The sequence below is a fragment of the Crassostrea angulata genome, chromosome 1, assembly GCF_025612915.1.
Source record: "Crassostrea angulata isolate pt1a10 chromosome 1, ASM2561291v2, whole genome shotgun sequence".
Taxonomy (NCBI): Eukaryota; Metazoa; Mollusca; class Bivalvia; order Ostreida; family Ostreidae; genus Magallana; species Magallana angulata.
This window is the reverse complement of record NC_069111.1, coordinates 18458249-18475481: the sequence shown is the minus strand read 5'-3', so window position 1 is coordinate 18475481 and position 17233 is coordinate 18458249. Positions and strand designations below refer to the sequence as shown.

Genomic DNA, 17233 nt, shown 5'->3' with positions numbered 1-17233 from the left:
CATAACGCGTGTATTTTTGCTATTATAGAAATATTGGATGAATCTATTTCACTGTCCATTTTCTATAAATAACAACTGCTTTATTTTTGAAAAGTGTTAATTTTTAGCTTCTAATATTTCCATTAATACAAGACATGACACAGACAGAATTTAGCTTTTTTGAAACAATGACCTTGAACTTTCTCAATTTACCTTGGGTCAAGGTCATGACACACCCTTTAATCATAAGCAATCTTTGTGTGAAGTAAGAACTTCCAATGTTTCTCCATAAGAAAGATATGGACCGGACACGAATTTTGCACTTTTTCTGCCAGTGACCTTGACCTTGCCCAAATGACCTTGCATCAAGGTCATGACTCACCCTTAGGTCATAAGCAATCTTTGTGTGAAGTAAGAACTTCCAATGTTTCTCCATAAGAAAGATATGGACCGGACACGAATTTTGCACTTTTTCTGCCAGTGACCTTGACCTTGCACAAATGACCTTGGGTCAAGGTCATGACACACCCTTAGGTCATAAGCAATCTTTGTGTGAAGTAAGAACTTTCAATGTTTCTCCATAAGAAAGATATAGACCGGACACGATTGCACAGACAGACGGACAGACAGACAGACAGATGGACGGACGGACAAGGTGATTCCTATATACTCCCCCAAACTTTGTTTGCGGGGGGTATAATTATGTGTCTGTCTGGTGTTGCCGGAACAATAACTCTATGTGTAGTAGTGCATGAGTTGAGAATATTAGTCAAAGAAATTAAAATGACTTTCTTTTTTTATATCGCTGCTTAATATTGTTGGGGACACAAAAAATTACTTTGTTCGATGAGCTTAAATGATCCCTCTATTCGAAGCTAGTACTCAAGGAAGGATTCAACTATGATTTGATCGAACACAAAAAAATCCCAAGGAAAGCTGCTTAACTTTGCCGGATAACAAATGAGGTTTTTTTTCTTTGTATTCTTTGTTAGTTGTAATGAGTTCTTGGGTTCTTAAGGACGTTGGATCCTGCGATCAAAAGTCTCTAAGTTTTTTTCTAAGGTATTTTTTTAACATCTACACACATATCTAAACCAAAATTCAAAACAAAATTTTGGGGTCTATATGCTCCTTTTGGTGCTACGGGGTATTTAATATGACCTTTCTGCACTGAAAGTGCAAATTGCACATAAATAGCTTTTCCCTCTATAATTTTTTATCGAAATGAACCATGGTATCAAATACAAATTTACATTATTTAGAATTAATAAAATTAAAATTATCATAATGAAAAAGTTTGCAATTTCTTCACCTTATTGATATTTTGACCTTTTTGCACTGAAAAAATACTATTTTTATTCATAAACGATTCAGCGTGCAATTAAATAATTTAAAAGTCTCAAACTTTTTCTCAAATTATGACAGACTTGTAAAATAAACCTTAAATATTCAGAAAATAAAACCAAAAGTATGGGTCTATAATGTAAATTTTGAGATATGGCATGAAATAAGCTAATTTTAGGGGAAAATTTGAGTTGATTTTTTCTTTACTTTTATGAAATATCACTTACACATGCCAATATATGTCGATAGAAATATTGAAATATTGCTGAAATATGTTTTTTGAAACAACATGAAGATATCCCAATGTACAAACTATCTGAAAATTTGGTCTGCACGGAAAATAAGAAAGCTAAAATTACGGTACTCTAAAACAACTGAGTTATGAAAAATGTTCATTTTCTTCTTAAAAACCTTCCGCCACAAAATATAGTCCTTTACTATACTCTCTAAATATGGAATTTTTCCTTCACTATCTTATTCAGTATAGTTTATTTGGCATTGTAAAAAAAGAATTTACAAGTAGAAGTCATATATGACACAGAATTTCCAGACTAGAGGTGACCCAAAATGGCTACCCAAAATCAGAGGATCGAACCTCTTTAAACATTAATTTAACTACTATCCCGTTTTTCACATGTCAGAAGTGTGTTTATTTGCAAATGATTCGACATTTTTTCTTCCCTTAACGCAATGTTTATTGCAACCGAAAATTATCCAACGTTGACATCAACCCATGAACTTGAGTTTTCTATATACATTTTTGAAGGTAGTACTAGTATGGAAGATGTTCTCCCCCATCTGTTGGGTGGTCTCCCCCTCTTCGTAGTTTTCATAGACCATGTATAACGGATACCAACTTGTGGATTTGACCTTGAATCACAGAAGAAACCTTAGATGTTTGGATATCTTTATATCGGGTACTATTAATAACACACGTTTGGTCCTCCTTAGATAATTCGATGCATTTAAATCGTAATTTTCACGCCCTAAGCCTGTTTATGGCTAGAAAAGTTTACGCAACATATTTTTATATTGAAATTTCTTAACGGGTTTCTAAAATTTTAATAAATCAAAATAAACTCTATGGATAATTTATTGCTGATATGCCTACAGATCGTTTCTCATTTTGATACACAAATTTCTAAAATCAGGACTCTTGCTTTTGTATTTTTTTTTTTGGAAAATTGACAAATTAGTTCATTAAAAACATCTAGAAAGCTAATTAATATTATGGTGATCATGTATCCATGTGAGAGATACTTAAAGGAATATCAGTGAAATAAAATCGATTTGTAGAACAGTGTTTCTACTGTCTAAAGCTCTCGTAATCGGCGCATATTGAAATCACAGTAGGATGCGAGACCATCAGTAGCTGGTCTTGTAAAAGCGTAAAAAACAAGTGATGGCCCTAATGTTGAGGCTTCTGTACGGTGCATTTGTGTGGCTTCCTTGCTGTGTGTTTGGACTCTATTTTCCAGGTAAGAATACCGGGCATAAACTTTTAAAAAACCTTGTTTTAACATAAAATGATTGACCTTATTTGTATTTTATTTCTTAAAAAGATAAATTAATGTTTAGAGGAAATGCTATTTGAAAAGTACAGAAATGGAACACAAGCTGTAAAAAGAATTTGGAGTAAAAAATATAAGATAAAGTTTTCAGCTACGTTTATTGTAAATCCAAAGGGTTCACACATGAGATGGAGAATTCCGTATGATTGCAGATATAATTAAACAGAAAATACTTTCAAAATCGTTTAATTGAAGAAGAAAAAAAAAGATTTCAAAAAGATGGATTGGAATAACACTGAGAAAATACAATTTATTTAGTCTAAGATCTAAAATTGAATTTTAAAACATATGTTCATAAAATAATCCAAAATAGTTGGTAAGATATTACATGCAACTCAAATAATATTACAATACGCAAAAACAAGATTTAAAAGCCTGTATTAAATAACCAAGTTTATTTTTAATGAACTCTTAGCTTATTGGGCTTACTTTTCCATGTCAACTCTGAGTCATTAAACAGATTTGGACCGATCGCCCAAACGGTATCTAATACCACTCCAAATTGGGTACTAGATTTACAGTACAAAAACTGAAATTGTTCTAAGGGGTAATTTTTGTAATAAATCCGCATAAATGCGTATACTTCAAATACAACTAATCTTTATATTGTTACACTGAAACAATGGCTAATGAGAATAATCCCCAAGAATTTTTGGATCTACCGAATGACCAACCTTCAAAACTGTAGGGTTAAACAAAAACTTGTTTACCAAATTAAAGTTGTTACATTTTATGCAATGTGTTGCGAATTTACACAATTTTTTTGTCAAAATTGAAATAAATATTTTTGCCCGTATTTTTATATCCCATTTGGGATGTTATTTACCAACTGGGCTATCAAAAGCCATTATGGAATTTGTTCCAACCTATTACAGTCAAAATTTCAAGATTATACAACCTTTTTAATTATTCGTAAAAGTTCGAAACATTGTATTTCCAAATCAATAACCCCAAGTATTGTTCATCATTGTTTGAATTTTCTAGGGATTAAAATTGGTTCTTTTTTCACCATGCTTAAAGTTTGTATCAATATGTTTTAATATTGATTTCAAAAATTTATTTAGCGTAACATAAATAGTTAACAATTGCTATTTGAAGGAAATTCTAGTCAATTTGGCATTTCTTGGTTAGCACGTACTAAGCTTTCATTAATATTCAAGGGTATCAATTTTCGTGGATAAAGTTAAGATCACAGTTTCAAGGATACGTATATTCGTGGACCCTATCAATACAAAATATTGATAAAAATTGCACTTCAATAAACTTTTATTTTTGTGGATCAACTTAACAAGGAAATACACGAAAATTGGTATTAGCATTAGCATATATATTCCCAAATACCTGCTATATATAAACTGCTTTATTAGTCAGCCAGCGGGCTGACTATATTAAAGCTGACATGAATTCATTAATACGCATTATTTCCCTTTTTATCTCAAACTACCGACATATTAGTTGTCGATTTCTATTGTTCTGCTCATCGCTACACACCCCCTATATAAGGCCAAAAGCACTAATTATGCTTCACCGCATTCAGGAATTTCGTACACCCGAACACGTTACCTTGGACGAAAAGACACGGAGAAACGCGTTTTGAAGAAAAATAATATGACAACCACTGCACTGGCAAGATATATCCAATAAAGGGCGAAATAAAAACAGACAGATATTCAGCTAGGCACTGATTCTTCAAAAATTCGTTGATAATTGTAGACCGTTTTTCTGTGTATATTATAACATCGCACATGCGCAAACCACACACTGTGGCAGATCGAGCAATGTCAATTATCGCATGGATTTTAGAAACGGAACAGATGGAAACGATGTTACGTTGTTAGTTTCTTCGATTTACTATCATTTAGCTACTGTGTTGGATGTAGTACCGCCGGGGTTTTCAAGAAGATGCAGACGCTACGCTCTCTGTATGAACGACACACGTGTTCGATGTGCATGCGAAGTAATGCAACACTGTCTGTGCAAAATAATACGAATACCTCGAAAATCCTTTCAAGGAATAAATATATTTTGTATTTCATTGATTGTTGTTTTCTATAATCGTTATTACAACATTTTACTACAATGTGTAGTCCATGCATTTAGAAGTCCGTGCAACCTGAATGCCTCGATCGGAAAGCAACCGACCGTAACTTTCTCAACAAGTAATAGCTTTCCAAAAAGCTTGCCTGACTAAATAAAATTATTCAATGGAAGTATGCATGTATCAATTAGGCTATCTTATCGGAAATGAATTTTAATTTTCGCTGCTGATCATAAATTTATAAATGAATGCACATATGCACGCATATCATATAAGTTCATGTAAACTTGAAAGCTGGAGAGTAAATAGTAGTTTTATCAAATTGTATTTGTTATATCAATTGCAAAATCAACTGAAAGGCATCTTTTAAAACTTCCAACCTTATGAAATATGAGAGGGTATACAAACACGTATTGTTTTTAAATGTGTGTTGGCAGCTTCATCAAAATCATCTTGACAAGCCATTAAAAAAGGGTAAATTCTCAAATTCATGAAAAAAACCCTAACGGTAACTTCAATTCAATTAGAATTCCTTATTTGCAGTTTCATTATTGCATGCTCCTACAAAAGTGGAGGGGGGAGGCAAATCCATGATATTTCCATTTATCCTATTAAGTTAAGAAAAGTGCCAGCTGTCAAAATAGAGGGGAGGGGAAAGCAGCCTCCCTCACCCCAACCCCCGATGCTACGTGCCTGTGATGTAAACACATGGTGTGCTCTGGGGTATTTGCATGATCCCAACGAACTCGTCAACTAATCGGCGCGCAAAAACTATGAATGAGACATTTTGGCGCGAAATCCTGCTTTACCGTTCAAGCAAGGAATGAACTCATCCATTGGCAGAGATCCGGGGTGGGGGGGGGGGGGGGGGGGGGGTAGATGAATTTTGTTGACATTTGTTTTGTAATTGCTACATACATGTATATTATACTTTAGATCGGATGTTTTGGAAGAAATATATCGAATTAAAAATCACACTTGATTAGTAATTGTGAAATGTAGTATTGTTCATTTAGTAAGACACGCGAGTTATGTTCCATTTTCAAGATTAATGAAATCGCCCAACTGAACGAAAATCGGGTCACACCCCGCTTTGGCGATTTAGTTCCTCCAGTAAACATTCCAGCTGTATAAATATATATTTGTTTTAATCCAAACTGATGACTCTAGTGTAATAATGATAATCCAACACCAACTATTACTTACGTTGTACCGTAATAGACAATATGTTACAACTTGTTGCGATGACCCCCTCCCCCTTTTTTACCGTTCAAATATGGTGGAATGCTGATCTATTTTTAAATCAGGATTACACACGTGCTCTGCATGGTGACCGTCCCTTTTACTTGAAAACTCTTGCACGCTGTTCTTATTACATGCAGTATAACATTTTCATCAATAATGAACGTAAATGCTGACATCTTAAACATGCATCGGTTAATCTTTTTGTGAAATATCATGATATTGCTTGTCCCATTGTCTGCACTGTTTCGGAGATTGCAACTTTTAAACCTTAGATATGCCTGACGTCATGACGTCAGGCAACCAGTGGCAGTAGAGGAGCGATCGAAACTAATATGGCGACCAAATGCTTTTATGAATTCATGTCAGCTTTAAGTTAGGACGAAACTTCAATTGCGCTTGCGTAAATTGAAATTCTGGGAAGAAATTAGACAGTTCGTGTTAGAAAAACTCGAAGACGTTATGAAACCGATCAGTTTCTAGGTCAAACTGCGCATCGACTGTCAATGGGAATTGTCTGCAGCACAGTTCGGAGTCCGCGTATATCTTAGAGAGATTAAAATGAAAATATATTGTACTTTGCAACCAGACCTTGAAAATCAGAGAGCTATGTCTACAAAATTACAACTTAAAGTATGAAGGTGTGCAGTCATACATTGCATGTACACCGTTACACGCTTATCATCTTATCTCCATGTAAAGCCATGAAGGTAAGGCTGAAAACTAAATATGCACCCGCATATTATTATTGTTCTGGAAACCATTTATCTAGTATTTTAATAGATTGTGTATTCAATTTTGCTCTAAAATTAAAATTCCGATGGCTGACGTTCTTAGCTTTTTAAAAAGCTAACCTTGTTACATCATTAAAGCATACAGGAGCAACAGTTTAGGAAGAATCTGTTTAGAAAACAAAATAATTGAAGATATTCAAAGATGTAAAGATAATTCAAAATTGCACAGAAAAAACTGTTTTAAAAAGCATCAGTGGTGCACAGAAAACTGTCAACTGCAAACAAAAAAACTGTAAAGAGCATCAAAATTGCACATCAAATTAAATGGACATTTCAGTCCTCTAGGCTTCAGACATTAATTAATAATTTAAAAACTCAACGCTATGATTATGCACAATCGAATGAAAATCGATTTAGAAATTATGGCAAAAAGAGCCATCAAATAGACTGAAGTACCCTAATCAATCGAACATTGCTTATCTGAGAATTGTACGTTGTATTATACTTTGAATATCCGTTTAAAAGGATTGCGAAAAAAGGAATCCGGAATGATTATCTCTAAATACCGCAATGATTGTTGATTATAACTCAATACTTTGTTCTGTATTTTTTTACCATATCAGCACCCGGTGCCTTACATGCACTGACATGTATGGATTGTATTGTTCAAAGGCCACTCTTTAAACAGGCACATAGCATCGTTTTTGAAAGTGGGGGGGCCAGACCCATCCAAAAAATCTTGACAAGCCAAAAAAAAAATGAAATTTAAAGTTTCCAAAAATTTTCAAAATCCTAATCCGGGGGGGGGGGGGACTAAACTATACTTCCAAAAAAAATTTTCCCCTACCAAAATTGTCTTCCCTCCAAATCATGAAATTCCTAATCCGTGGGGGGGGGGGGGAGAGGTAACTCCCCCCCTCCCCCTTTTCCTTATTTTCATATCAATTTTCATATCAGGCCCCCCCTGCCCCCCCCCCCTGATGCCACGTGCCTGTTAAAGGACACTCAAACACTTCCAGTGTTATAGTTTTTATGTGAAATGATATATTAGTATTCAGTTATTATGAAAACAGTTGCTACTGTATGGTCCAATAGACTTTAATTATAAAACATGCGTATTTCTAGCTGGGGAAATTAGAATCTTGATCATATCTATGGCGAGCATACTAGTACATATGCAATATGCCTCGCCCTTGATTTCTTATAGGGAAATTTAGTATTTGATAGCATACTAAATCTGGAATTAGGTATCACTCGACCTAACGTAACCTGATAAGTATTCCAATCGACAACTTCCAATTTTACAAAATTACGCCGCTTTGATCTGTCACTTTTGGCAGATAAGGATCGCAAATAATTTAGTCACGGGTGGCCTCTTTCATTTTCTATGATTATAAATCTGAGGCCAACACATCCGTTAATCCTGTTTGTGTTTTTATATAATTTTTTATTAATATGTTTTTTTGTTATTTTGGTTTTTTTTTTTTTTTTTTTTTGGGGGGGGGGGGGGGTTGTTATTATTATTTTTTTTGGGGGGGGGGGGGGGTTAGAGGCTTTGTAACTTGACTAAAACAATCACTATGTTGGTCCATCAATTAAAATGCATAAGTAAACCATTTTATACATAAAAACTAAAAATGAAATTTTTTATCTTAAATCTTGTCCAAGTCCCTTTAAAAAAGACTTGGTCTTCTATACTTGTTTATTTCAGTGTTTGTGAAATGCATGACATATTATGTAATATGCATAAATCAAACTATGTTTGTTTACAAAAGTAAACACAATTTAAAATGTGATTGATATTGTAATAGGATTTACAGAATTACTTCTCCTGATTCTATCAAATATATTTCTTAACAACAATGGATAGTTGAATATAATATCATGTTGATTTCTGTAATGTTAGATTCAGCTGAAGACTATGAGGTCCTTATGCTTCTACAAAGCGGAGGAGGTATTAGTGTTCGAGATGCATGGCTGAACACCAGTGACATCTCAGGCTTAAAGAAGCATCATAGAAACCTCACCCTAAGGGAAATAATCCTGGACGGAGACTACAGGACCGACCTCAACGTGGACCAATTACCTTTTGATGAGGTTAGTTGACCAATTACCTATCATTGAGGTTAGTTGACCAATTACCTATCGATGAGGTTGGTTGACTTATTACCTTTCGATAAGGTTAGTTGACCAATTACCTATCGATGAGGTTAGTTTACGAATTACCTATCGAAAAGGTTAGTTGACTAATTACCTATCGATAAGGTTAAATGACCTATTACTTATCGATAAGGTTAGTTAACCAATTACCTATCGATAAGGTTAGTTGACCAATTACCCATCGATGAGTTTAGTTGATCAATTACATATCGAAGAGTATAGCTAACCAATTACCTATCGATGAGATTAGTTGACTTATTTCATCGATAAGGTTAGTGGACTTATTGCCTTTTTATGAGGTTAGTTGACCAATTCCCAAGCGATGAGGTTAGTTGTACAATTACGTATCGATGAGGTTAGATGACCAATTGCCTATCGATAAAGTTTGTTGACTAATTACCAATCGATGAGGTTAGTTGTCCTCTTTCGGATTTTTTCGGGGAGTTGGTATATGTGTATCTATGCCTCAATCGAATGAAAGGGCTAAATCTGTATACCAAGTTGCTTTTCAAAGACGTGAATTTTTCCTAGTGAAGGACCCAAAGGTTATTAAATTATTTTCTTTTAAACGAAATGAGACAATTTAAGTCGGTATTTATAGTAGAATTTGCAAGCTTTCTATTTTACAACAAATTTATTTTATTTTATTTTTTTTTTTTTGAAGCAGCATTCAGTAATAAAACTGTTTAATTATTGAATTGCACATAAAATATATTGAAAATTGTTTTGAAAGATCTACATGTAGTTATCATAATAAAATAGAGTCATGTAACATATAATGATAACAAGCATTCTGAGAGCATTGCATTAGCAATACACGTCCCCTACCGGTTTGTAGAAGTTTGTGAAAACAATGCACTGTTATCCAGAATATCGTTTCTTACCGTCTTTTGTACCTCGAATCAGCAGACCAATCCGATAACGAACCCGATTGTAATAATACAAAAAAAACCTGTCGATTAAATTTAGAACACAATGCTTGACACTATTTTACAGAACTTATTTGTTTGTTAGAAACAATAAAAGGAAGAGTACAAGTAATGCACGATATTATTACTGACTACATACTTTCCTCGTTTATTCAATACACACCGAACCCGATAACGAACTCGAACATTAAAAAAATGGAATATGAAAAATCAATTTTCTCGAAAATATGTCAACCAGACGCTACAAAAGTGTAAACTTGATCTGAAGTTTGACATTTTGAAGCTGTTCAGCAAATTTCATATTATTCCTCAAACGCATAAAGAAAAAAAGTGTGGAAAACTGAAGTAGGACAGACGGACGAACGGACAGACAGATGGACGGACGGACGGACGGACAGACAGACGGACCGACGGACGCAGAAGAAAGCTATAGTCCCCTCCGGTGAAAACCGGTAGGGGACTAATAACATATATGTTTATTCTATCAGGTGTATATGGTGTTCTTGAACGCACTGGCAGATCCTCTTTGGTGGATAGCATTTAATGGAACAGCCGTGGAGGAAACAAAATGGTTCCAGGAAGTGACGCAATCCTCATCTAACATATGGGACTACAATGTCACTGTCAATATATCCAGATCAAGGTTCAAAACTCTCTTGATTACAATTGTATCGTTATTAGAGACCAACTCCTTGATTTCAATTCAAAATGCACTTGTTAAGATATCGTGGTTGTGTGTCGTTTTCGATTGTTTGTGTTTCATTGTTTATATTTACATTTTTCTTATAACAAATGATAAATTGATAGTAAAAAATAAGTAAAAGAAAGTTATTTATTGTTAGTGTACATAAATATGTTAGATCAAAGTAAAAGCCAAGCCGTCTAATATTGGAAGTTGAGTTTGACGTCATCATGATTATTTCGTGCATTCCGTGATTTTTTTTTAGATGAAGGATTCGACCGATCGATAAACTAGTTATAACTGGATCATGTATATTTTAATCCTCTCAGTTTCTATAGAGCTGTGAAAAACAATAAATTTCCGTAAGAAATAGATGAAATCATACTTAGTGGATGTAAATATTTTGTTAAAAAATTACAAATTCTTTTGTATTAAACATTATTAAAGAGTTCCCTATAATTATATACTAGTATACTAGCCACTACTTTCCGTCTTTTTTGTTTGTTTTCTTATTCTTCTTCATTTCGCAGAGAATTAAAAGCTTATTTTATTTTCTGTTCCAGTGAGTCTTCCTATTCACTGTATGTTGGCACTGGGGAAAGTGATGATCCTGCTTGGGCCGCCATCTTGAATTCCTCCAACTTGGGCATTCCTCATTTCATTTTCAATGCAGATTCAAGTATGCCACATGAATTTCCTCGTGGTGAGTACAATGTATACGTTATATAATTGTTATACAATTGATGTTTTCATATATCAGTTGCTACATGTTTATGTTTGAATGTGTCTTGTTTGACGCAACTATAGAAAACGATAAAATAATTTAAATGTTGTCAATGATAACAAAAATACATGTATTGACATAAAAGAAAATATTTTCATATTTTAACAATTTGCACAATAATATATAAAGTGTAAATGTATGTTAACATCTATGTGATTATCTGCTATCTGATAGTTTTTAAAGTTGCTAAATGTCACAGTTTAAAGACTATTGAGATACTAAACAAAGAGGGATATTAATCTAGCTTTTGTGAAAGATATGCATGTTTTTCAATATGCTTGGTTTTATTTGTACGTATACCGGTATGTGCACTCTTTATTTACATGTTGTTAATCCATACATGTAAATCGACCAACTTCACAGAAAGGAAGTGCACAAAGTGTTCGGCCTAATAAAGGACTGACAGTTTTAAATATAGGAAAGTATTAAAAACGAATATAATGTGTTTACAAAAAAACCATTATACCATAATTCTCTACTGAATTTTTCTTTTAAAAAGTATAACCAAATTTAAAAGTGTATCTCATTAAAATAATGCAAAGTTTAAACACCAATCATCGAAGAATATCAACAAAATAAAACAATTAAGTACTTTTAACGACAGCAAGCACCAGTTATGACTATGATGATAGTATGGCCAACGGGACAAAATTAAGGTCAATGGTAGTGTTTAAAAGAAAGACTATGCACATTGAGAAACTTCCAGCCGGAGTGTTAGTGTAAATGAAGATTTGTGTAGCGTGTGACTCGAGAAAGTGTGTCCCGAGAAAGAAACACGTCAAGATGCACTGATTAACAGAAAGAGTCTACTTGTGGACGTGAGACATGTTCCGAGGACACCTGGGGGATAAAGTGAAAAGAACCTTGTAATCGATGAAGATGGCTCAAGCTAACCGTGATTCTCGGAGTTTGCACTTGAGTTTTACAGTCACTGGACGTGTCCCTGAGCAAGCCGTTCATGACAAAGATGCATGAACTTTGGACCGACTGAGTGGTCAACAGAGAGAAAGAATTCACGACAGGGGAAAATATGACGAGGCCTATCTACAGCGTAATCGTCAGATGGATTAAAGAATTTTGGGACTCATTGTCTATAGATATTGTATGCCATTCATTCAAAAAGTGCAGAATCAGCAACAACATGGGCGGATTTGAGGACGACGCCCTTTACAGTAATTTGGTGTTTGGACGTGAAACTGTCGATAGAGAGTCCCAAGCCAAGGTGCCTGAGTAAGCTGCCAATTGGTGACAGTGATGATGACGATTTCTATGATGACATTCCGTCATTCAAACTGCAGATAAAGCTTCTCTTCGAAAACAAGGATGTTAAAAAATTCCTATGATTCACCCCAGAGAATATTCGAGAGTGGTAAAGCCAGTGAACATTTTAAATATGAATCTGACTTTAAACCCTTTCAAACAAATGTAGAAGTATTCGTTTCATATTGATAAATCATATCAAATAGCATTTACTGTTATTCATGTTTCTTGAATAAACATGATTTTTTTTATATTATTTATCTTCGTTCTTGAGTCAGAGACAAGTGCCAGATATAATAATTATATTGATCGAGATAGTCATACTCAATTTTTTTTTAACATCAGGAAGGATAACTCTCAATTGAACTTTGATATAACAGATAGAACAATTTAGCAATTTTATTGAGATTATTTTTGAAATATTCGTCCTGAAAGAAAAAAAATAAAAGAAAATTGCCTTCGATGGTAAAATTGGATAATTTCATTGACATAATCCTTATACCGCTTTTCCTGAAAAATAAAATAAAAAACACGTTATTGATGGTAAAATGTGATAATTATATTTTATTGAAAAAAAAAACCTGTAAATTATTCATCTCAGGGTAATTTGAAAAAATATTAACGGTATTGATGGGAAAATATCGTAATTTTACGGAAAATCTGTAGACCGAATGTCCTGAAAAATTACCTGACTTATCAGTGGGTCAACGGCAGTATCTTCAAAATGAATCGGGGAAAAAAGTCAATCGACTAATATGTTACCAATACTTATAGACGAGTAATTACGGTCTTTGGTCAGTTTGGAAGGGAAAATAAAAATTCACGCTATTTCGATCTTAGCCAGCCATTTCTCTGAGCTCATTAAATTCAAAACAATCGTAGATAATGGTATATTATGTTTGGATAACTACAGGATTTCGATTTTCTTGAAGTTATCAAAGCTATACTCATTTTCTGCTTTTTATGTTTAAAAAAACTGTCAGTTTATGGAAATTAGTCTTTGCATATTTAAAACTCGTTTGACGACAATGAGAGTTTACGCCTAGCAATGAGCCTGGAGTTGAAAGACCTTCTATGATTTAAGTTTTGCTGTATTATTTCATGTAAAAATTTATTTTGGTAAAGAGGAAGACGTTTTAGAAATCTTAGATATAAAAATGTACTAGAAATGTAATTGAAATATTTCAATCATATGAAAATGAATCTTAATTGGTACAATTTCAAGATTTTCAACTATGTATTTTATTACTAGTATTTTGATTTCCTTAGCAAATACTTATTCATTAGTTGCCAGTTGTATTGTGTATGTATTAAATTGACTTTATATATAATTATTGTTCAAAGTGTAAAGTATATGCTGTATTAAAATGCAGCAGTCAACACTGCTGTTAAATTGCTTATATATCAAGCTTTCATTATTATGGAGGGAATCACAAAATCTAAAGAAAACATTTAAAATGGTCAACTTCTGAGAATATTTTAAATCTAAATCACATGCGGTCTTCCAATTTACAAGAAAGATTGCTTTTTTATTTAAAATTCCGAGAATTTTTCCATTAAGTTATCTGCATCATTTTTGATCGATTTAAACGGACTGGTACATTTAAAATTTATATTTTATAAAGAAAACACATTTTTGTTTTACTTTAAGTTTAGGGAATTCTTTCATTGCAATTTCCTGCATCAATTTTATTGATCAACATATAATGGTACATCATAAATGAATATTTTATATAGAAAAACATATTGTGTTTTCCTCGAAATTCTGATAACTCTTTTATTGCAATTCCCTGCACCAATTTTGATTGATTTATACGGAATGGTACATTATAAAATGAATTTTTATACATCAAAACCTATAATCAAAATAGGTCCAAAAGGTTAAAATTTAGAAAAAAAATTGCAATTCTCTGTATCTTTTTGATTTACATGGAATGGTGCGTCGGTGCATTATGAAATTATTATTTTATAATAAAAACAGAATTTAGATTGCTTTTCATTAATGAAAATGAAATAGTTCATTACGATAAGAATATTTTAAACGACAACTGTCGTTGAGATCATTATCCTTTACCCTTCATCGATTTAGTTCATTTTAAAATTGATATTTTATATATTAGATGTTTTCAGGCAATCAAACGTAGCTTTGCTAATTAGTCACATTGCCCGACATCCCTGTTATCATTCAGTTGGTTGGATTACACAGGCTCATCCTGTCATCATGACTTGAACTTTATTAACATTTAACATAATTACATCAACCATAACGAATCGGAAAAGAATGACGAGGATTTCATTTTAAAATGTTAATATTGTAAATATATGTGCTGTAGATCCCATGATATAAGAATATGTCCTCGATTCATATTAATAACATATTTCAATTTTACATTTTGCGTTGATCTTAACTGAAAAAAAAATATTATGACACAAAATAAAATCATTACTTATGATCTCTAAAAACCTGCCATAATGTATAATGATAACAATGAATAATGAACGAGTAATGAAGACCTAACCGATACTGGCACTGTACCAGAATATTTTATTTATACCAATTTAGATCAGTTTAAATTTTGCTTCCCTATATCACCTCTTTCTTTGAAGTTATAATATTACACTAATCATAGAAGACTTTCTACTTTTTCTAGTACCATATAAAGATACTCGAGGGCCATTTGTCAGCCATATTAGTAAATCTGGCATTTAATCATTTATGTATTTTTTTAATAATAAATACTCTTTAATCTATTTATGTACTCTTTGCAGTACCGTATGAGTAAGCTATTGTTATAGCATTGATCAAGTTACCAGGCATTTATACTGAACATACTATTAAGACACATTAGTGCGTAAATAACTTATATAAAACAATTATTTTAGAAATTCTCATTGGTTGTAAAAATCACTTGACATTCTGTCCTTGGACAATGTGTCTTTACCGCCAACTGACCTTGGATGGTTACACAAAGATCTTATGTAATCTGGTCGTCTGAGTTTGGCTAATGCACTTCATTTACTAATCATTTGAAATAGGACTGTCTAATCGGGGGATTATATAACTACATGTATTATGGACATCAATGTACAATAAATATGAGGCTTTATGGACCCATGTTAAGCCTCAGTCACAATTGACTGTATGTGTATGGTGATCGTGAGTGTGCTACGGGTTTTGCCTGTCGTGGCACCCGTGGCTGATCGTAGCGTTAAAAATCGTATTTCTGTCAACCAAAATTTTCCATAAATATATAATACATAAGCATTCCAAGAGAAACACTTTATTAATTTTCCCCAACTTTGAGCTTTGTTGCTACAAGTAATTTACCCAATGCAAGTAACTGAATCAAAAGTTTTCCAATGAGTCCAAGTTCATTTCGAATGAAATAGAACACGAGAGTGCGTTAAAGGTCGTTTATTCAATGAACCCAATTTGTATTGTTTCAATTGAAAACAATAAATTAAAGAAGAAAAAATCATTGAATAAATGACAAATTAATTTGCAAAGGTGGGCTTAAAACCGCCACAACTGAAAGACCCCACCCGAGGACTCAATTGAAGTGATTGAGTCTGCAACGTAAGACAAACGGACGTTTGGCGTGCTACTCATAGGTGTCACGACAATTTTGTATTAAAGATGGGTTACCACTTGCAACGTGCGATGCCCGTAGGAACCGTACTTCCGTCTTACGATTATCATGCACCAGACGTACGTTTGCCTTGTGAATGGCAGTACTAATATTCGCATCGTAGGTCACCTGCAAGTCAATCGTAACGACTTCTTTCTGTGCCCCACGACAGCTGCATGGACAATGATTAGTTTTCACATTAAATAAAGAACATTTTTTCTTTGGGCATACACTGAAATATAATACTAATAAAACTTCTCTGAAATCTAGACGAAAATCTCCGAAAAAAATCTAATTTCAGCAAGTGAATTATCAACTGATAATCTTCCTAGCCAGTGTAATATCTTTTGATACTTTTTGGTTAAAAACTATTTGTTGAACTTTTCAATACTTGTATCTTCGAAAAAGCTTTGACGAAACTTTCAATTGAAAGAAAAAAAGCCACATCGAATAACTAAATGCTTTTACAAATGTTATAAAACCACCAGTGACACTATCTACACTTAATTTATTTCAAATGACAAAGTCTACAAAATCAAGTCTACAATGCTTTTCTGGCATTCTGATTTTGATACAATTATAAGATTTTAATGGTCATATGAGATGATGTTCAATATTTTCAAAATGGAGAAAGTACTCTGTTAACAAACGAAAATTATCATACTAAAAAAACCAATAACTGTTCGTTATAAAGCATTTTCTCTTTAAAATTGACGCACGATTTTCATTTTCTTTTTTCTTTTTTGATTAAACAGAAGACGAATCTGATGACATCGGACAGATAAACTGTTCTATGATGAAAGTAAATTTTTCTGAAGAAAACAACGGAATATTGGTTTGTATCTTTATACCTGCATTTTGGTCTGAATGAACAAACTTAA

The 17233-nt window shown here is 33.1% G+C and overlaps 1 protein-coding gene across 1 annotated transcript; it reads left to right on the top strand.

The window, feature by feature from the left end:
• Nucleotides 1-8807: 8807 nt before the first annotated feature.
• On the top strand, nt 8808-17223 carry LOC128177935 (uncharacterized). Its single transcript, XM_052844869.1, has 4 exons — nt 8808-9005; nt 10486-10640; nt 11243-11382; nt 17108-17223. The coding sequence occupies exons 1-4, from the start codon at nt 8808-8810 to the stop codon at nt 17221-17223; spliced, it is 609 nt and encodes a 202-aa protein (XP_052700829.1).
• Nucleotides 17224-17233: the final 10 nt, after the last annotated feature.

What these genes read in the sequence shown, in the direction of transcription:
- LOC128177935 (XM_052844869.1), top strand. Translation starts at nt 8,808, where the DNA reads ATGTTAGATTCAGCTGAAGACTATGAGGTCCTTATGCTTCTACAAAGC. An exon ending in GTCAATATATCCAGATCAAG is followed by an intron (nt 10,641 to 11,242) that starts GTTCAAAACTCT and finishes TTTCTGTTCCAG; the next exon opens with TGAGTCTTCCTATTCACTGT. An exon ending in GCCACATGAATTTCCTCGTG is followed by an intron (nt 11,383 to 17,107) that starts GTGAGTACAATG and finishes TTGATTAAACAG; the next exon opens with AAGACGAATCTGATGACATC.